General features: G+C 38.1%; 1 protein-coding gene across 5 annotated transcripts in view; it reads right to left on the reverse strand.

The window, feature by feature from the left end:
- PTPRR (protein tyrosine phosphatase receptor type R) overlaps positions 1 to 21,993 on the reverse strand; it is a 287,862-nt gene extending 265,869 nt beyond the window's left edge. Inside the window, exon 1 of one of the 5 annotated variants that reach the window (XM_089308692.1) lies at positions 20,885 to 21,773. In XM_089308692.1, coding sequence (XP_089164818.1) covers positions 20,885 to 20,942 — 58 coding nt within the window. In that variant the 5' untranslated portion in view covers positions 20,943 to 21,773. Of the gene's footprint in view, positions 1 to 20,884 lie in introns of all 5 variants that reach the window. The other 4 variants (XM_008256786.5, XM_070052633.2, XM_089308691.1 and 1 more) reach the window with 4 other exon arrangements.
- Positions 21,994 to 22,531: the final 538 nt, after the last annotated feature.

Below are 22,531 nucleotides of genomic sequence, written 5' to 3' on the forward strand. Positions count from 1 at the left end.
CCAACAGAGCTGACCAAACCCTCCCTTATGATAAAAAGAGAGGAGATCTACCATACCCAACCTAGGTGTCACACTGGATACTAGCCTTGCCCTGGACACTGACAAGAGCTACCTGGCCACACTCAACATTCACTTCTGGGTATCAACTAAAAGCACAGACATTCCACTAAGCTTCAGAGTTATTGTTCAAAGATAAACGCCATCAAAGGAAAAAATCATCACATATCTCCACAAATGCCTTAAAATAAACGCAATAATTCCATAAACAAGAATATGGAAGACAACCTGACTTCCCCCAGAGGACCACAGCAACACTTCAATATTAGAATGCGATTGATGAAATGCTGGAAATGGAATTCAAAAAATTAATCACAGCATTACTCAGGAACAATGAGAGGCAGATCCATGAATTAAAGATATCTATACATGACATAAATGAAAATTTTTCCCAAGAAATTGAGTTTTTAAAGAGAAATCAAAAATGAAAATTAGAAATGAAAAATTCAATAGATCAAATAAAAAATGTGGTGTAAAGCCTTAAAAAAGCTTGGTGAGGCAAAAGAAAGAATATCTGAGCTACAAGACAAATCTTTGGAAATTTTTCAGTCAGACCAAAAAAATAAGAAATTAGAAAAAAATTTTAAAAGTATTGGAGATTCATGGGATACTACCAAATTATCCAACATACGGGTCTTAGGAGTTTCTGAAGATATGAAACGAGATAATGATTTGGAAGGCCTATTTAGTGTAATAATTACAGAAAACTTCCCCAATTTGGAGAAAGAAAGGAATGTCCAAGTACAGGAAGCACACAGAACTCCTAATAGATATGACCAGAAAAAATCTTCATGATGACTCATTGTGGTCAAACTTTCAACAGTAAAATATAAGATTCTAAAATGCACATGAGTAAAATGCCAGATTGTTTTCAGAGAATCTGTAATTAGACTTACAGCTGACTTCTCATCAGAAACCCTGCAGGCTGTGAGAGAATGACAAGACATAGTCCAAGTTTTAAGAGAAAAAAAAGTGTCAACCTAGAATACTGTACCCTGGAAATCTCTCATTTATGAATTGAAAGAATTTGCCACAACTTATACAGCCTTACAAAAGATGCTTCAGGATGTGCTACAAACAGAAATGCAGAAAGAGAGTCATCAACTAAAAAAGAATGTGAAGACAGAAAATCTCCAGTAAAACACAAAGGAATAAAATGTCAACAATAGGAATATATATGGGAAAATGGCAGGGCCAAGTCGTTATGTATCAACAGTCACCTTGAATGTAAATGGCCTCAACTCTCCAGTTAAAAGATACAGACTGGCTGAATGGATGAAAAAACAAGACCCATCTATTTACTGCCCAAAAGAAACAAACACATTTCACTAACAAAGATATCCACAGCCTGAAAGTGAAAGGATGGAAATGGATATTGCATGCTAATGGAAGGTAAAAAGAGCTGAGGTAATCTTCCTAGTATCAGATAAGGTAGATTTTAGCACAAAAAATGTTTAAAGAGACAAAGAAGGACAATGTGTAATGATTAAGTGATCAATTCAACAGAAATATGTGACTACAATAAACTCATATGCACCCAGTTACAGGGCACCTGGCTATTTAAAGGCAGTGTTAATGGATCTAAATGGAGACAAGCTCCAATACAATAGCAATGGGGGATCTCAATATCCCACTGTCAGCAATGGAGAGATCAACCAGACAGAAAATCAGCAAGGAAACAGCAGAGTGAAAATTGACACTATAGACCAAATGAATCTAATGGATATCTACAGAACTTTTCATCCCACAGTTGAAGAATACACATTCTTTTCAGCAGTATGTGGAATTTTCTCTAGGATAGATCACATGCTAGACCATACAGCAAGTCTCAACAAATTTTAAAAAACTGAAATCATACCATGCATCTTCTCTGACCACCAAGGGAAACAAGCTGGAAATCAATAACTCAAGAATCTGAAGAACATATGACAACACATGTGGCCTGGGAAAGCAGTGGAGGATGGCCCAAGTCCTTGGGCTCCTGCACCCACGTGGGAGACCAGGAGGAAGCTCCTGGCTTCAGATTGGTGCAGCTCTAGCTGTTGTGGCCTGTTCGGGAGTGAACCAACAGAAGGGAGACCTTTCTCTCTGTCTCTTCCTCTCACTGTCTGTAACTCTACCTCTCAAATAAATAAATGAAAATATTTTTTTTAAAAAAGGAAAGTAGATGTTATGGATTTGTGGTTGTGTAGGTTTGTGTGCATGTGTATGTGTGGGTTTAAGAGAGATTTTAGCCTGCTGCCTTCCAGGGTATGTATTAATGGGAATCTAGAATCAGGAGCCAGAGCTGGGACTCAGATACTCTGATATGGAATTTGAGTGTCCCAAATGGTGCTTAACCAGTGCACCAAAACAAAAGTATGCTCCTCCGTGAAAGTTTTATACAGGAAAAATATGTCTAATAATAGTATTAAGAGAGAAAAGAAATATATTTCTTTTTTAAAAAGAATTTTATTTATTTATTTGAAAGAGTTGGGGGGTAGAGAGAGAGAGAGAATGAGAATGAATGAATGAATGAGAGAGAATCTTCCATCTGGATGTTGGTTCATTCCCCAATTGGCTACAACAGTTGGAGCTGAGCCGATCCGAAGCCAGGATCCAGGAGCTTCTTCCAGGTCTCCCATGCGGGTACAGGGACCCAAGTTGCTCTCATCCAATGAGCTTCAGTTTTTCAGCAGAAAATGAAGATGGTTCTTTTATATTTATACTAGATTAGAAATCTACTTCAGTGAAAGAAAAGTTTCAATTCAGTTAGATTTTCTCTGACCCTTGACTGTTTTTTTGTGTGTGTGTGTGTGCTAAAGACATTAAATTCTTCCATAAGGACAATAAAAGATTTTTTGGAAATACAGAGGAACAGGGATTTCCAGAAGCAATATTTACTGGTTGTTCTATAATTCTATTGCTAATGTACCCAGAAGATCATGTTACAAATCAACTTCTGGTTAAAAGTAGCCACAGGGCTAAACTGAACCCTTTGAGGAACATTTCAGTCATCTCAAGACATGACATCCAAGGTACATTAGGATAACCTCCCAAAATATAGCATATTTTCAAGCCTACTTTTCTTAATAGGAAACTAACAATAACACTTTAAAATAGTTCATTATGGTTTTGTCTACACATACATCCAGGCTTTTAGAATTCAGCTTGTATGTTTTAGTTGTATTCTAACAACATATTTACATGTATCTAAGTATTTGTACATGGACTCATTTTTTCTGCTTTGCATCTGACACCAAATAACCAATTTGACAAAAATGCTCATCATTAAGCCAGTTACTTTGACAAAAAAATCAGGATTTTTATATAATATATATCATTTATTATATATATTATAATATATAAATATATAAATATATTTCCATATAATTATATCAATATTTATTGATATCTCCTTCCAGGACTGGTTTTCCCTAGGGTTTCAACACTAGTCACCAAAAAGTGAAAATATAAGCCTATAAGGCGATGCTGTAACATTCATTGATATTATTTAAGCAGTCCACATGTTTAACCAGTGACATACCTAACTTATCTATAATAAAATCAAAGAAATGAACAAGAAAGTAGTTAGTCTTTTATATCTTTTATATAGCTAACTCTTTTGTCCTACATTTAAGGAAAACCTGAATATGAACAAGAGATAGTTTAAAAACAAGATTTATTTATTTATTTATTTGAGAGGCAGCATGATGGGGGTGGGGAGAGGGAGGCAGGGAGGGAGAGAAATAATAATCTTCCATCTGCTCCTTTACTCTCCAAATATCCAAATGGCTGCAACAGCTAGAACTGAACTAGGCTGAAGCCAGGACCTAGGTAGTCTATCCTGATCTCCCATATGGGTGACAGGGGCCCAAGTACATGGGCCATCTTCTGCTGCTTTATCAGGTGCACTAACAGGAAGCTGGATCAGAAGTGGGGTACCTAGACTTGAACTGGCACTCTCATATGTCAACATTGCAAACAGCAGCTTAATCAATTATACCACAATGTCCATTCTAAGAATAAGAGATGATTTTAATTAAGGCGTCTTGTAAACTTTTCCTGTGTATTCTTTGATATAAATGTTCTTTCATATTTTCTCAAATATTCCATTAGAAAAAGCAGCTCTCATTCCTACTCCCAGCCCAGTCTAAATCCCCTGAATGTCCTTTACTTCTTCTTGCTTCTCTCATTCATTGAACTGCACACTGGAGCATTCAATTTGGGAATCATAGAATTGACAGCCATTTCACAAAAATTTCACTGTGTGCTATGTACTGGTGTTAAAATTACAAGAAGATGATCTTATGTTTTCTAATTTTTCTCTTGGCTTTCATAGAGCTATTTTAAAGAAATATCGGTTACAGACTGGAACACAATAGAATAACTGTACCCTTTGGGACAATATGACTTAGAATTCAAGAATAAGGTATGAGGATTAAGATCTCTGGTCTCGGATTCTGCTGGGAGAAGTGGCATATAGGTCAGCTCAGACAGAATTAGTCTCCTGTAGAATGAGTGGAAAGATGCTTGGGGGAGAGCTTGATAGGAGTGTGTTAAATTCTACTCAGCCATTCAGAGAAGACCTTTATCAATACATCCCATCCGGAGACATGCAGAGCACACACAACTGTTCAGACACAAAGAAAGCTGAGAAACAGTTGGATGAAATCCTAGGAATTGAGTGATGATGTAGTACATTTGGAAAATCTAATTTATATTCATCATTGTTACATAAACAGCTAAAATGTAATTTTTATAAGTAGTAATAGAGATTAGGAATTATGCCTTTTATTCTTTTTTAAAAAATTATTTATTTTTAATTGTATTTGAAAGGGGGAGAGGGAGAGGGAGAGGAGAAAGAGGAGGATAAGGAGGAGGGAGGAAAGGGGGAGAGAGAGAGGAAGAGAGGGGGAGGGGGAGGGGGAGAGTGAGATAGAGAGAGAGAGAGAGAGCTGCTATCCACTGGCTGATTCTTCAAATGCTGACAACAGCTCTAGCTGTGTCAAGCTTAAGCCAGGAGCCTGGAAGTCAACCCAGGTCTTCCATGTGGGTGGCACAGACTCAAGTATTTGAGCCATCACTGCTGTCCCCAAAAGTGAGCATTATCTGAAAGCTGGAATCAGGTATGTAGGCAAAACTTGAAGCCAGCCACTCTGGTACAAGATGTGGACAACACAAGTTGCTGCTTAAGTGCTGTGCCAAATGATTGCCCCCACATTAGTTTTACAGCAGAGTTCTTCAGATGACTTGAAAGTTAATCTCAATTTCAAGACAAAGAAAAAAAGTGTCTGTTTTAATTAGTAAATTAAGAATCATTAAAACATAGCAAAATGTACATTAGAACACATAAAAATTAAAATCTTTCCATATTAATGGTACTAAACACCCAGATATTAAAGGAGGAAAGAAATAGAAGGAGAGATCAGCAGTCAGCCACCTGAGGGATAACCATTTATTCCCCCTTGCCTGCATGTGGGTATTTGAGGGCGCTTGGGAGAACCTTCAGGCCAACACTTTATTTGATCATCCACCATTTGAGATGAATGCCACTGACTTATGGAACTGCTGTCTAATGATTGTTTGCAAAATGAAAATTCACCAGGGAAGGAATAAATGACTAACACACATCTATTCTTTTTTTTTTTTTTTTTTGACAGGCAGAGTTAGACAGTGAGAGAGAGAGAGAGAGAGAGAGAGAGAGAGAGAAAGGTCTTCCTTTTTCTGTTGGTTTACCCCCCAGCTGGCCACTACGGCCAGCGCGTTGCAGCTGGCGTGCTGCGCTGATCTGAAGCCAGGAGCCAGGTGCTTCTCCTGGTCTCCCATGCGGGTGCAGGGTCCAAGCACTTGGGCCATCCTCCACTGCACTCCCTGGCCACAGCAGAGAGCTGGACTGGAAGAGGGGCAACCAGGAGAGAATCCAGCGCCCCAACTGGGTCTAGAACCCGGGGTGCCAGAGCCACAGGTGGAGGATTAGCCTATTGAGCCGTGGCACCGGCCACACACACCTATTCTTATCTACTGTAGATCAGTATTTTACATCCTTTCTAAAATGTAGCTGGTTGAGAAAAGACCTTTCCCAGAATGGGAAGTAGGAAGCACACACTTTCACTAGGGGTGAAGAGGAAAAAGCAACTTGGAGACTGGGGCTCACTCTGTGAATGCAGCTTTGTAGGTTAAGCTCAAGACATAAAGGGCTGGTGGGTTGGCCAAGGTAAGTCCTGATGCTGCAGGTTGAGGCCTAGGGGCAAGAGGCAGTTTTGCTCTGAGCACAAGACAGGCTGGGCTAGCAGCTAATGACCCTGAACCAACTAAATTCACAGTAGACTCAGCAGGATTCAGCCCAAGGGGAGACAGGATGCCTGATTGGTTGCATGTGTGGGAACTCTGATTTCATGAAGTGCATGCCCTCCCCACCACACACACAGCAATGATAAGTGGACAGGATTTTCAAAGTGGTGTACGAAGGCTGTGCAGGATACAGGGTTATCAAAGCATGTCTAGCCATAGAGATAGAATGTCTTTCCAGACCCTCAGCTTGCATCTGTATTAATTGGCCTACAGTTAAGGTAGCAAACGGGTTATCCTATCTTTAACAAAGTCCCTTATTCTTCTTTACAAATAAAGAAACATCTCTCACTCAACTGAGTTGAATCTATCAGGATAAAAATGTCCCCTAAGTTTCCAGTCAAAGGGAGATAGCAAAAATTGTGTCAGGAAAGCATCTCTCAATTATGCCCCATTCCACATAAATCTACTGTAGGAGTTTCAACTTTGCCTGTTTTACCTATCATTAAAGTAGGGTATTCTGTTCCTTACTGGACATCGGGGATTCAGACCAGTTGTAGAGAGTGGCAGCAAGCATATTGACTCTACATGCCTTATCCTACCCCTGAGACTATCAAATACTTCATCAGAAAAATGATTGCCCATCATTGCAGGGCCACTGGCAGTTAGGGGAGATTTTCTTTCCTCTTAGATATTTCAGTTTTGAAAGTAGAACTTAGTTTCTTTCAACATAGATTTGCTAGTAATGAGTATTTTTATATTTCTAAGACAAAGGTTCTACAAGTATTTAAAAATGGAAGCATGCCAATCTTAGTTTCATAATATGTCCTTGTCATAAAAGAAGGCTTGGTTTAGAATAAAAGAGTAAGTGATTTTTAAAAATAGGCCAATAGTCAATGTGTACCCATGTATGGTAAATGAAATAGAGGATCAATGAAAGTTTTCAGATGCCAATATGATAAATCTCAAAGATCACAGTTATTGAATATATTCAGTTCCATGTTGTGGGGTCATATGAATTACTTTTAAAATTCCCAAACAATCCTGTGAATGAGGTAGTTTCTATGGTGTTAACCTTATTTTAGACATAAGGAAAGGAAGAAACAGAAAACAAACAGGAAATGGCAGAAAATCTAATTCAAACCCAGGTAGTCAGATTCTAGAGTATAAATTTTATTATCATCATTATTATTTTTATTGTGTTAAATGAGTTAGGGTATATATTTGTTGTTTCTGAAGTACAAGTATGTCATTACAAAGCTAAAGCATGCAAGGATTATCTTACATAAATATCTAGGATAGAGTCTAGCACAGCATAAGGATTCAAGAAATGTTGATTTTTCTTTTTCCTTTTTAATAAAAAGATCCATTTGTTCCTCGACTGTGAAATCCAATGTTTATCTTGAGAGGAGACCCTTTTATTATATTTTCATAGTTTCTGTCAATGTTCGCATTCAGGTGTTACAAATAGCAGATAAATGTAGAATTCAAGCATTCAGGTGTTACAAATAGCAGATAAATGTAGAATTCAAGCATTCCAAATAGCAGGCATTCCCAGATTAAGGACACAAAATACTGGAAAAAAATCAGTGGGGAATTCTGATGCTCTGGAGATACAGAAGTGCCCAGGGATGCCAATCGAAACAGTCCTATGAGCTTCCAAGAGAATCACCCTTGGGAGCCTCTTAATTGCCATGGAATGCCCAGAGGCCCTGAAACATCTGCTTCCCTGTGTTCTTGCAATTGCATAGAGAAGGGAAGCACCATGGAAAATTTCCACAATTGAATTTAGAGTCTTTTGTGAACTGCAGGTCTCCAAGAGAGACATAGTCGAGCTGTAGATGATAAGTCACCAGAGATAAAATCAGCAGACATAAGAGAAGAATCCTGGCAGATCATGTGTAGCTGAGTAGCCTGGATATTATGGGAGTGCTGAGTAGTTCCATGAAGAGGTTGAGACTGAGTTTGATCATACCCATTAAATATTTTTTCCAAACTCCATGCACCTCCCTACTCTCTCTTGACATTCAAAGGCTCTGTCCACCACTCTGCAGAACAAACATCCTTCAATGTGGACCTATAGACCAATGGTTTAACAGCTCTATAGGCTAACAAGTGGCAAACAGGAGAGTATAATTTATTCTGTAAAGAAAAAGGGTTGACAGAATAGCAGACAATGGAGGGGAAACCTATACAGCTATGAGCAGCAGCCCTGATCACATGCTTAAACTTCTTACCATTTGTGGATCTCCAGGGAGACTAATAAGGGCAGCGATTCCTAGAATAAGTCTGGACTACCTGCCTAGCAAGACAGTAGAGTAGGAACTAGACATTTCAGATCTGTGATGTTTTTGTAAAAGTTATACATTTCCACTCACTATCAAGTAAACCCAAGAGAAATTTGTATTTCACATTGGTTTAAATAGGAACTTGCTGAAAACATAATGCTAGAACCATGCTTGATGGAACTTTTGTGTAAGACATTAAGAGAGAGATTTGGGAGATAAGGGGATGTTTTAGAACTTCAAAATCCATTGCAAAGCTGCATGTGTAGGTGGGCTCATATTTAGAGTACATGGAAACCATACAGATAAGGTCCAACTGAATAAAGAGCTGGAATACAGAGTGTATCCCAGGCATATAATGCTTTTTTATCATTGGTTTAAATACAAACAAAATGAGAAACTGCTGTAAGGTACCAGTTAACGATTTATCATTCTACTCCTCCTTCTCCTAACTAAATAATACCTAACACTTACATGGCACTTACAAATACAGTGTGGATTTACATACACCATCCCATTAAACTCATCACTGCTATGATATTCTGCTAAATGTTATCTAAAGATGTGGCATTTCCCCTTTCTTCCAATTTTCTCTTCACTTCTGTGTCAAAGCTATTTAATTTTCTTTCAGGAAGAATAAAAAACTATCTTGAGACAGGAATGCAAAGAAAGTAAATTGCTTATAATTAAACATGATTTTATCTGGATTGATGGTCTTCCAGTCTAACATACCATGATATTATATTTGGAATACTCCATATTGAACATCTTTTCTGGGTAAGTAAAAGTCCTCCAGTGAGGGGAACTAAGTCCATACAGTTATGTGTAAGCTTAATTTTCCCTCTAGTGTCTGCCAGAAATTAGATCATGACTATAATAAAATAGCCGTACAGTCATGCTCTGTACATATTGCTGCACAGGTCAGTAAACCACTGTGATGCTCTTATCCTGTGCCCATTTAGTGCTTCTTTCCAAAGAATCAATTGTTTGGGGCTTCCTCAGGCCATTATTTTCATTTAAGTCAGAAAATAGATATTGCTTTAGATCTAAACTAGGGAAGAATAGTTAATTTCTCCACTGAAGTTGACGTTTGCTTCAGTGCAACTGGACATATAAATCTAGACTGCTGCTTACTGTAAACAATTAGTTTTGCTTTGTTCTTGGTCCATGCAGCTGCAGTTTTAGTGGACAACATCTTAATTTATTGAAATCAAATGAGATCTGATTGTGAGAAAAGTCTAGATAGTCATTATGAGTAAAAAATCTTTAAATGGAAAGTATTAATATTCACAATATAAATTCGCTAATTGTCTTTCTGTGGCAAATATCATTATAGTAATAGACATTTATAGTTACATTATAATAATGTAATGAATCATTAGGGCATTTGATCTTAAAATAATAATCTATCATTAAATCATTCTTTCTCAATGCTATTCAAAACCTTTATGTTGGGAAATATGAATGGTACCCGAAGTTTTCAGTTTTAGTAAGTACTTTGAAAATGAAGAAATTTACTCAGGGCAAATAAGCTCTTTCAAAACCCCCTTTTAAATGGGGAATTCTTTTGAATGTGACCTTACAAAATAGCTTTTAAAAGATTTAGTAATAGCCTTACCATAAAATATAACACCATAGTATCATTGATAATAATGGCAATGAATGGGCTTTTGTTTTGTGATCGCATTATCTCATAAAAAGTGACTTTTTATAATTCATAAAACAGTCTACATTTTTCAGGTATAAGCATATTCCCCATAAGAAAAACAATGTGTAGAATCCAAAAACTTTGTTTCTATAAAGATAGTGTACACATAAAATGAGAGAAAGAAAATTCATACAACCCTCCACACATTCATTTTTTGTGATGATTTTATTTTTGTTTGGAGGTCCAAGGGGAGGTTAAATCATATTTCGTGGCCGGCGCCGTGGCTCACTAGGCTAATCCTCCACCTTGCAGCGCCGGCACACCAGGTTCTAGTCCCGGTCGGGGTGCCGGATTCTGTCCGGTTGCCCCTCTTCCAGGACTGCTCTCTGCTATGGCCCGGGAGTGCAGTGGAGGATGGCCCAAGTGCTTGGGGCCTGCACCCCATGGGAGACCAGGAGAAGCACCTGGCTCCTGCCATCGGATCAGCGTGGTGCGCCAGCCGCGGCAGCCATTGGAGGGTGAACCAACGGCAAAGGAAGACCTTCCTCTCTGTCTCTCTCTCACACTGTCCACTCTGCCTGTCAAAAAAAAAAATCATATTTCGTATTCATCCTGATTCTGAATGTGTAAGTGGCTCAAATTTGCTATTACAAGGTAGATGACTATAGATCAGTAATCAGAGTTAGGAGGTCTGAGTCTGTTACCTAGTATACAACTATCATGCCAGAGTTCTTATCTAACACTTTGATCTCTTTAAAACAAAGTCAGTTATCTCATTCCTATTCTAAGGTAGTACTGGAAATCATGCAGGAATGCTTATCCTTTGGGATGAGTTCAAGGCACAACTACACTACAAATAACATCATGTCTAAGTAACACACATTATAGACCACGCTTAAATTAAAAGTTTTTCTTTCTTGCCCATTTCCATTTCTTTGTAACCAATAGTTGTAAATTTTATTGAGGTGACAGAAGTCAATCTTTCTCTTTATAGTCATGAAGACAAGATACAATGTAATTTTTCATAGTTAATTTTGTCAAATAAAAGTTTATTTCAAAAACTTGGTGGAAAGTGGAATTTAAAAAGTTAACTTTGGTGCAAGAATGCATATGAAAGACTTTCAAAAAGCATATGGAAAATTCATGTGAAGAAATTGCACAAATTTAACTTTTACAACAAAATAAACTTACTTTTAAATTCATTTCCATGAACTTTTAAGTACCTCGTATTTATTCATTCATTGAATATTTAATGATGGCATGCTAGGCGACAAGTACAGCTCTAGGGAATGGGTATACAAAGATAAAATCTATAATTCTGCTATTCTCAGAAAGTGTCAATACGCAAGGTAAGTGTATTTAAAATGGATTATACAAAGACTAGTAGGAAAATCTGAGAACAGAAAAACCTTGGATGATGTGGGATTTCAGAGAAAGGAGTCTCGTAGTAGGTGCTACCTGGAGAGGGAGTTGTGGCACCATGTGTTAAGCTGCCACTTGGGATACCCATATCCCATACTGGAGTGCCTGGGATTGAGTTCCACCTTTGCTTCTGATCCAGCTTCATACTAAGAGGCAGCACATGATGGAATAAGTACTTGGATCCTTGCACCCATGTGTGAGTCCTGGATGGAGCCAGGTCCAGCCCTAGCTCCAGCTGTTATGGGCATTTGCATAGTGAACCAGCAGGTAAAAAATCAGTCGCTCTCTCTCTTCCTCCTTTCCCTCTCCCATTCTTCTAACCAAATAAATAAAAACATATAAATTTTATGTTATGCTTAATCAAGATTTAAAGTTGTACAAAGAGTTATCTAGAAAAAGTAGCACAGATGGCTATTTAAGATAATTGAAGCAAAATGAAAAAAGGATACAAGGCGCAGAATTTGATCTTAGTATAATACATAATACAGCAAATAAGAATGGAGTTAGGATAGACCTGATCACGAAAGACTTTGTGGTGTTAATGAGTTTAGATTTTATTCTAAGAGAAAAAGAGATAACCATATTAAAGAAGTTTAAAAGAGAGAACATGATCATGTATGTTTTTAGTTTTACCTCTTATGTTATTATGAAGGGTGAATTTGATGGGAGGTTATTATCAGATACAAAAGGAGAAATAGGGACCTATCCCAAGGCACTAACATACATATGGAGAGAGAAGACTTGATGAGAAAACTTGGTGACCTTTTGGATGAAAGTAGCAAAGGAGGGGGTTAAGATGAGTTCTTAGTTTTAGGATTGGGTGATTGTATGGGATTCTTGTGTTATCCAAAAATGGAGAGAACATAGAAACAAGAGCAAGTCTGATGGGAAAAGCTGAGTCTGAACACTTGGATATAGATTCTTATAGAGTACCCAACTTCTAGGTAATATCATCTCAGGAGAGATATCTGAGATGGAAATAGGAATTTTAGAATTTTGGATATTAAGTCTGAATATAATTATCCATGGATACTACATAGATAGTAAAGAACTGAAAAAAGGGACATGGACACATACTGTAAAAAGTACTAGCCATTAAATAATATTCAGAGGAACATGTAAATGTAGAAAGAGAAATGGTGGGAGAGATAAAAAGAAGGTCAGGGGGCTGGCACTGTGGCGCAGCGGGTTAAAGCTCTGGCCTGAAGTGCTGGTATCCCATATGGACACCGGTTCTAGTCCTGGCTGTTCCTCTTCCAATCTAGCTCTCTGCTATGGCCTGGAAAAGCAGTGGAGGATGGCCCAAGTCCTTGGGCCACTGTACCCACGTGGGAGATCTGGAAGAAGCTCCTGGCTCCTGGCTTCAGATAAGTGCAGCTCTGGCCATTGCAGCCATCTAGGGAGTGAACCAGTGGATGGAAGACCTCTCTTTCTGTCTCCACCCCTCTCTGTAACTCTGTCTTTCAAATAAATAACAATAAAATAAATTTAAAAATAAGGTCAGGAAGTAATAGTTGTCCATGGGAATCAAGTGAGAGATCAAATTAGATAAATGTTATAATATTCATTGGCAAGAATAACACATAATCATCTTTTTAACTATGTCCCATAACAACAGGATGAGGGCTGATGTTGGTAAAGAAGTAGATGAAAAACTAAGAAGAGAAGGAAGCATCTGGGCAATGCATTCCAAACTTGTTATAAGGCCCTAAATAAAGTGTGGTTTCCAATAGAGTATATATCTTCAAGGTGCTAGAAATATGTGATCTCCAATATACATATTCTTATATTTCTTAAGTGCTAAAGGAGCAGACAGGTTTGTCCTAGTGCCTTAAACACTCTATTTGCACTTTAGCTGTAAGATTCCTTTTACATTACTACAGCGATTCCCTCTTGCATATGACATTTCACAAAGAAGTGAAACAGCAAATCACGTGGGCTATACTGTGTCTGGCAATCAATTTCAAGGACTTTTTGTCATTGAGTTGATCAGCAGTCCTGATATCACGCAAACCCATCCCTGTTGCCATTCAGTTCACAATTGTAGCTAAGTTTGTTAGAGTTATATGTCTTCTGAGAATGAAAGACTTCTAGGGAGCAGCAAGAGTTCTGAACAAATGGATTCTTTTGAAGTCTATTCTGGAAATGGTAAACTAAGTGCATTTTGTATGGGAACCAAGAAGAAATTAAATGCAAAATAGGAGAAGCCTATCATCACTGTGTTGTGCTTATTTATTCAACATACATATTTAGTCTTTAGAATCTTTTATTCCAGACACTGCCCCCCACCCAGAGATTAGGCAGGGCAAGTCTCCATTGGAAACAACAATTAAAACAGATATAAGTATACACCCTCAAGGAGCTTATATTTAAAAGGGGAAGATATAATAAATAAAAAAGTATAACATATTGTAGGTGGGTTATGAAAGACCTCTGGGAAGAAAACCTAAACAGGGAAAGGGCCCAAGAGTTTTGGGGAGAAAGAGAGAGAGGATAAAAAAATGAAACAGAATACACAGTGAGGGCCTTACTAAGAAGACAATATTTAAGACCTAAAATTATTGAGAGGCTGAATCATGGATAGATTTAAAGAAAGAACATTTTAGACAACGATATAAGCAGAATATCTAAGGTGGCTGAATGCCCAGTATCTTCTAGGACAAAGTGGAGACCAATGTGGCTGGAGAGAGATAGAGGAAAGTAGAGGAAGATGATATCGGAGAGGCAATGGAAGGAAAGAGCCTTGGCCACTGTAAGTACTGGGTTAAGCTCCTTTTTTATTAAAATAAAATTTTGATTCTACATTTTTATGGAGTAGAGTGCAATCCCCAACACATGTAATAGTGTAAATCTTGCATGGGAAAAAAACTGTTTCTAGAGTCCTAAGTGATATCTTAAAATCTTAAATATAAAAGCTGGCACCGTGGCTCATTTTTTTTAATAAACAAAATTAATACACCATTGGCCCAACTAACCAACAAAAAAAGAGGGAGAAGATGCAAATCAATAAAATCAGAGATGAAAAAGGAAAGGTAACAACAGAAACCACAGAAATAAAATGATCATCATAGATTACTACAAAAAGCTATATGTCAACAAATCTGGAAACCTAGAAATTATGGATAGATCCCTGGACACATACACTCTACCAAAATTGAATAATGAAGGCACAGAAAACCTAAACAGAATAATAACCAAGAGGGAGATTGAATCAGTAATAAAGAAAAGCCCAGGACCGGATGGCTTCACTGCAGAATTCTATCAGACATTTATAGAAGAACTAATTCTAATTCTTTTCAAGCTATTCAAAACAACTTAAATGAAGCAAATCCTCCCAAACTCCCTCTGTGAAGCCAGCATCACCTTAATTCTTAAACCAGAAAATGATACAACAGAGAAAGAGAACTATAGACCAATATCCCTGATGAACATAGATGCAAAAATCCTCAACAAAATACTAGCCATTCAAATCCAACAACACATCAGAAAGATAATTCACCCACTCCAAGTGAGATTTATCCCTTGTATGCAGGGATGGTTCAACATTTACAATTCAATAAACGTGATACATCACCTTAACAAACTGAAAAACAAAAACCATGTGATTATCTCAATAAATGTAGAGAAAACATCTGATAAAAATTCAACATTTTTTCACGATGAAAGCCTTAAGCAAATTGGGTATAGTAGGTACATTCCCCTACATAATCAGGGCAATTTACGACAAACCCATGGCCATCACCTTATTCAATGGGGAAAAGTTGGAAGCGTTTACACTGAAATCCAGAACCAGACAAGGATGCCCACTCTCACTTTTGCTTTTCAAAATAGTCCTGGAAGTTTTAGCCAGAGCCATTAGGCAAGAAAAAGAAATCGAAGGGATATAAATTGGAAAGCAGGAAGTCAAACTACCCCTAACTGCAGATGACATGACTGTATACATATGGTAACCAAAAACTCCACTAAGAGACTATTGGAGCTCATAAAAGAGCTTGGTAAAGTGGCAAGATATAAAATTAACACATAAACATCAATAGCCTTTGTATACACAGACAATGCCATGGCTGAGAAAGAACTTCTAAGATCAATCTCATTCATAATAGCTACAAAAAATTAAATACCTTGGATAACTTTAACTAAGAATATCAAAGATCTCTACTATGAAAATTACAAACCTTTAGGGAGAGAAATAGAATAAAACATAAAACTGGCAAGTCTTCCATGTTCATGGATTGGAAAAACCAATATCATCAAAATGTCCTATCTGAAAGCAATTTACAGATTCAATGCTATCCCAATCAAAATATGAAGGACATTCTTCTCAGATTAAAAATTGAAATTAAAATTCACATGGAAACACAGGAGACCCTGAAGAGCTTAACAAATCTTATACAAGAAAAACAAAGCTGGAGGCAGCACAATATTAGTTTTCAAGACATACCACGGGGCAGTTATAATCAAAATAGCTTGACACTGGTAGACCAATGGGACAGAATATAAACTTCAGAAATCAATCCACACATCGAAAACTAGATTATCTTTGACAAAGGAGCTAAAATCAATCCCTGGATCTAGGACAGTCACTTCAACAAATGATGCTGGGAAAATTGGATCGCTGCAGGCAGAGTATGAAACTAGACCCTATCTTACACCTTATACAAAAATCTACTCCAAATGGATCAAAGACCTAAATATACAACCCAATACCATCAAATTACTAGAGAACATTAAGAAAACTCTGCAAGATATTGGCAAAGGCAAAGACTTCTTGGGAAAGACCCAAGAACCATAGGCAATCACAACCAAAATTGAAAAATGGGATTACATCAAGCTAAGAAGTTTCTGCACTGCAAAAGAAACACTCAGTAATGTGAAGAGACAATTGACAGAATGGAAGAAAACATTTGCAAACAATGCATCTGATAAAAGGTTAATATCCAAAATCTATAAAGAGCTCAAAAAGTTGAATGACAACAAAACAATCCAGTTAGGAAATGGGCAAAGGCATGCATTTTTCAAAAGAGGAAATTCGAATGGCCAACAGATACTTGAAAATAATGCTCAGGATCACTAGTCATCAGGGAAATGTAAATAAAAACCACGATGGAGTTTTCACCTCACCCTAGTTAGAATGCCTCTCACACAGAAATCAACAAACAACAACAACTGGTGAGGATTTGGCAAAAAGAGGTACCCTAATCCACTGTTGAGGGAATGTAAACTGGTGCAGCTACTGTGGAAGACATTATGCAGATACTTCAGAAATCTACATGTAGACATACCATATGATCCAGCCATCTTACTCCTGGAAATTTACACAAAACAAAATAAATCATCATATGACAGAGTTATCTGCACTTCCATGTTCATTGCAGCTCAATTCATAACAGCTAAGATATGGAATCAACTCAGATGTCTATCAGCTGTTGACTGGATGAAGAAATTATGGCATATATACACTATGGAGTATTACTCAGTTGAAAAGAAAAAAATGAAATCCTGTATTTTGCAACAAAATGGATGGAAAATGGAACTCATTATACTAGTGAAATAAACCAGTCTCAAAACAACAGATATCATATGTTTTCTCTGATCTGGAGTAACTAAAAGGGTGTCTAAAATGTAATGTATTGGAGTGAAATGGAAATTCTGAGGTTTGATGATTGTTTACAGCCCTTGTCTCTTCTGCTGAGGAATAGTGTTTTTTAGTCTTCATGTTATTTCTTGAACTCTTTACTTGGTTTAGGCTTAACCTTATGACCATTAAGTAAACTGAACATAGATATTTGTAAAAATTAACAGTGGGAATAGGAGAGAGAGGAGGAGAAGTGTGGTGGCATGGGCAGGAGTGAAGTATCACTATGTTCCTAAATTTGTATATATGAAATACATGCAACTTGTATATCTTAAATAAAATTTAAAAATCAAAGAAATTTGAAAGAATCCTTTACCAGAGCTTGAGTAGAAATTAATGTGTTGAAATCAGTTTTTATGTTTTCTGATCAAAACATTCACTAGGAAAAGCAAGTTTTGCATGAGAATTACTAAAATATTCTAAGAAATCATTGCAACTAAAATACTTCTTTATCAATAATATCACCTCCTCAAATGGAATAGGGTTCTTTTGGCAAAAGAAGAGAAAAAAGATGGAAAAAATAGCTATTGATCATTCACATTAAAAAAAACCATTCAAATTATTGTCATAATTTTTATTTACTTTCATGGAAATTCCTGAGGTGAATTTTCAACTGGACTTTATGTATTAAAAGGACAGTTAGGTAAGAAGCGTCTGGCATTACTGCCTCAATTGTGACCTCATCCATTAGAACCAGTGCATGATTTTGTATGGCTGGCAGTCACAGTTCTGGAAATCTGACTATATTGTCAAATGGAAATATATTATTCTGAATCTTAGTTTTCCCATGTGTAAAGTAAAGGAGATCCATGAAAACAGCTGCCCTCTTGAGTCCAGCTTCTCCAACAAGCTCCAGGCTCAGCAGTTCCTTAGACTTACTCTACCCAGGAGTACCAATTACATAGCATTGTACCCCATTCCTCCTTTTTGTACCTATAAACATTACAAACAAGACCATAGTCTTCTTCCTGTTGAGACAGCTGGAACTCAGGATCAGAATCTTTTTTTTTCAGTGTCTCAGGAAATCATAAGCAAATAATTGGAAATGGCACTCAAATTGAAAACAATTTGCTCCCTTGTCATTAGGGGCCTGGATACCTTGAAGGCAGCAATTCCTAATATATCTAGAAACAGACTTACATCTTGTCATCCAATTTCTGTCCCCCACCCCCAACAAGGCTTCCCAGGATGTTATTTGTTCTGCCACCATAAACTAGTTGCTGAGCATAACCAGCAATGACCAGTTAGTTTTTCAAAGAGGTCTGAATGTGTACAATTCATTTTTCTTCTTTATGAAGTCTGTCTGTTCTGAGAATGTTCTGTAAAAGAAATGAACTTAGACATTCAACAAGTAGAGAAATCTGACTTTTTGATCTTTGTTCTTTCACCCACTCATTTTCCAATTTCCCAAATCTATAGGAGTTCAGATCAAGAAATCTGTGTTTCAGTTGTGATTAAAAAAAAAAAACAAATTTAACAATGTTATTAGATAACTGTGATGATTTTTAATCTGATGAGTTTGTGACCTACAAATTACAGTTTAAAGTTAAAATCCATTCAAAATGAAATTGGCAAGACAACCACAATATTAAACTTGCAGTCTGCCATGGTAAAACCCCTTTTGAAAGCAATACATTAATTAATGCAAATAATTTCTATACAGAATCTTGCAATTGGTATCTTAAAAAGATAGCTCATCAATGCATTCATTATTGAATTCAAACTGGTGGAAGAATTTTCCTTTTATCTTTTTTGGTAAATTATGTGATCAAGATAGAGCTGGATTGTTTGATTTTGGTAATATATCCCGTGGCAACATTCCAAGTATAATCTAAGATTACAGGCTTCTGGGTTTCTCTTTTGATGAACAATTCTTCTATTTTTCTCATCTCATATGTTCATCTATAATAATTTAGAAATGCTTTCCACATTCTTAGTTTTGAGCTTATTTACACTCAAGATATAATTACTCAAGATGTTTAAAATGTATATATTAACTTTGAAAAATAACTACACTGAAGTACTTAGTGTATCAGCTAAATCATTACTAAACTTGATAATAAATGAGAATGTTTTATAATAAATATTTGTATCAGTGCTATCATTAAACAATACTATAAATAAAACTTAAGTTGATGCACATTTCCATCCTGTATCTCAGCATTAAAGAACTGTATATGGTAATGAAAGGAATCATTACAGTTGTTTGCAAGTAATTTAATAACCAAGTCATACTTGTTTGTTTTCAAGACACCAAAGAACTATTGAAAAGCCTACATCATAACATAACAATTAACATGTGTACTTAATTATAGCTGGTTGCCACTACACATCACCTACTCAAAAGAGCAACAATACATTAAAATAGCATTGGCTAGAGTAAGAAAGTATCATATTTCACACTCATTATTAAACACACAGAAAAAAATCCATTCTTTTAAAAAGATACCACCAGGACTGCAGTTTCACAGCCATATTTTTGCTTTATCTCAGAATATAGTATACAGTCAGTAAATGATAGCTGAATGAATGAATGAATATGTGAGATGAAATGAGAAGCAAACTCAAAAGAAAATGCCAAGTCTTTGGTGGCTATGGGACTACTGCATGGACAACTGCAGTCGCAGTGGGGTTCTTAAAATCCCTCTGCCATATTTTATTTTGGTTCTCGTGTGTGTAAAAATTATAACAGATTCAGAGCAAGTCCCTGCTCTACATAAAGGTGCTATGTATTAAAAAAGCAGGGTCTGGTGCCAGATGGCATATACAATTCCACAACACTTCCTAAAGCTTGCTTACATAGGAGACTTGATGTTGATATTGGTATCAAATCTATTTGTATTTGGAAACAGTCTCGCTGTCACTCTTAGTTAGACCTCATTAAATCTGTCCTAGGGACAGTGCCTAACCCAGGATTGTCAGTTTTGAAACTGTGACTGGGTTTTGTTTTGTGCCAGCTGACGCTGACCATGGTGCTGAAATAGAAAAGAGTATCCTATTTGAAACCTTTCCTTATTGGTTTAGAAAATTCGAGTGACAAGAACAGGGGCCAAAGGAGCCTAGAGCAGCATCATTAATGTGCATCATGTATTTCGATCTTTTGGGAGGAGATGTGGTCTATCAGGTTACAGCCAATGATTCCCTGTGAGCGATCGCTAAGTCAAGAGACCTTAGGAATACACCCGCTGCAGTAGAAAAGGTTATATCCAGCAGGATGTTTTGTCCCTCTCCTGAAAAATTGGCAGTCAAGTGTATAACCTAGAAACAGACGCAGGGAGTATAAATGGAGGGGAGGGGTAGGGAAGCAAACCTGTATTCATATTGAAAATGTTCACTATTATTCGTGTAAGGTAAAGCAAAATGAAGGGCTGATTTGAGCTTAAGTTTTCCGCCTCGGTCTTCCAACAGGTGCACGACTCCCTCATCGCATCCCTCTCAGGTGTTATTCCACTTTGCCTTTTTAAGGGCTTTCCCTGCAAGGCAAGCTTTTTCCAGGAGTCGTTAAGCATGTTCTGCTTCCCATCTCACCCACAGCTCCAGCTCCACTCCCAGCACCCGCTTCCTTACCTGCAGCATGAAGATTAAGAAGCAGGCACAGTGCAAGGAAGCCGACTGCTCTGCGCATAATGTGAGCATGAAAAGGAGAGGAGAAACTCCACCACGGCCCTACTTCGGGCAAAGTACTATTAGAAAGAGCGCTGCTCAGGGTCCTCTGCTATCCGGGATCTTCTCGCAGGTCCTCCGTTGGGCTTTGCAGAGCAGCCTCTGGCGCCAGAGAGAGAGAGATGAGCAGAGCTTTACCTCCTAAAGAGAGCGAGGAGGCAGCGAGTGAAGGGACGCGAAAGGAGCGGGAGTCCAGCACGCAGAGGCGGCGAAGGCCTGGCCTTGCGGAAGCGGCGGTGGTGAGGGGGTGGACTCCCGCGTCGGCCCCGGAGCCCCGCAGCGCGAACGCCAGTGCCTTGCAAGCAGCAGTCGGACGCGCCGCCGCTACTGAGCATGCTCAGCGCGGGTCCTTGCGCGGCTCGCGAGTTTGAAACTGAAATTCCACCTCTCCGGGTCTTAGTGGCGGCTGCAGGGAGGGGGGCAGGCTCAGCTCCTGGTGGGCCGCGGTTTCTAGGGGCCGAGAGAGTCCGTCAGAAATCCCGCGTTGGGTGGGACTACACCAGGCACCAACAGGGAAAGTAGGGAGTTGAAGACAAAGTGCCAACCAAGAGAACTACCCTACTACCCCTGAAATCTTGGCTTGCACGTGGACCGGGCTTCCTGCTGGGAACCCGTGTTTGCAGGTTGACCAAATTCCTGGCGTTGAAGTGCAGGAGTGCAGGCTGCTTGTGCCTTCCCCTGGCAGCCTCCCTGTGCCTCCTGGTGTATCTTCTTCCTTCCTCTCACTCCCCCATTTTGGTTCTTCTCTTGCCCCCTCCCCCTACCCAACTCATTCCCTGTATTTAAACTTTCTCATGACTCATGACCAGTCTATGACCACAGTGATAGAAAAATGTGAAGCCATTCTTTCAGGCTAGTAGAATATATCCATGTAATTAAGGCACAAGAAGAAACCTTTTAGTTTTATGGAAAAAATCATCTTTGACCCCGTTTTACTGAAGTTGAAAGGTGATGGATCACTTACCCTAACTGGGCTTTTCTGATCCATCTCTGTGTCTCAAGAGAGGTGACCAAAGTCTGTCTAATGTAGTTTTAATCCCCCCTTACCTAAGTGTTTGGTGTATGTAGACACATATTTATTAATCTAGTGAATTTCTCCTAGCCAAGATGGTGGGTCCCTCAGCCAGACTTCTCTCCCATGACTATGCCAGGACTCCTGCCTGGCCTTCCGGTCTCTGTCTTCATTCATGTTGTTGCTCCTTCCCTGATAGCCTCCACTTGCATCACAACAACAACAGTCTTTACAAAAGTCTAGCCTTGATCTCACTTTTCCAGAAAGCCTTGGGCTGGCTCCAGATTATGGTGATCTTCCCCTCCCCCACCCACATTTTTTTAGCATTGCCTCATACTTTTCTCTTTTAATCGTTCATGTATGTGTGGCTTGCTTTCAACACAGCTGAAGTGTCTTTCAGAACGTCTGCATGTTGCATTTTTTAAATTGAGTACAGTTGTTCTAGTCAAAGAAGTGGTTCTAATAAGTGCTCATGGAATTCAGCAGCAGATTCTACTCAGCGCTCTCTTCCTCCACCCACTTTGAAGGGGATAATTAAT

Source organism: Oryctolagus cuniculus, chromosome 11, assembly GCF_051225735.1.
Source record: "Oryctolagus cuniculus isolate XC-2025 breed Fujian yellow rabbit chromosome 11, ASM5122573v1, whole genome shotgun sequence".
NCBI lineage: Eukaryota > Metazoa > Chordata > Mammalia > Lagomorpha > Leporidae > Oryctolagus > Oryctolagus cuniculus.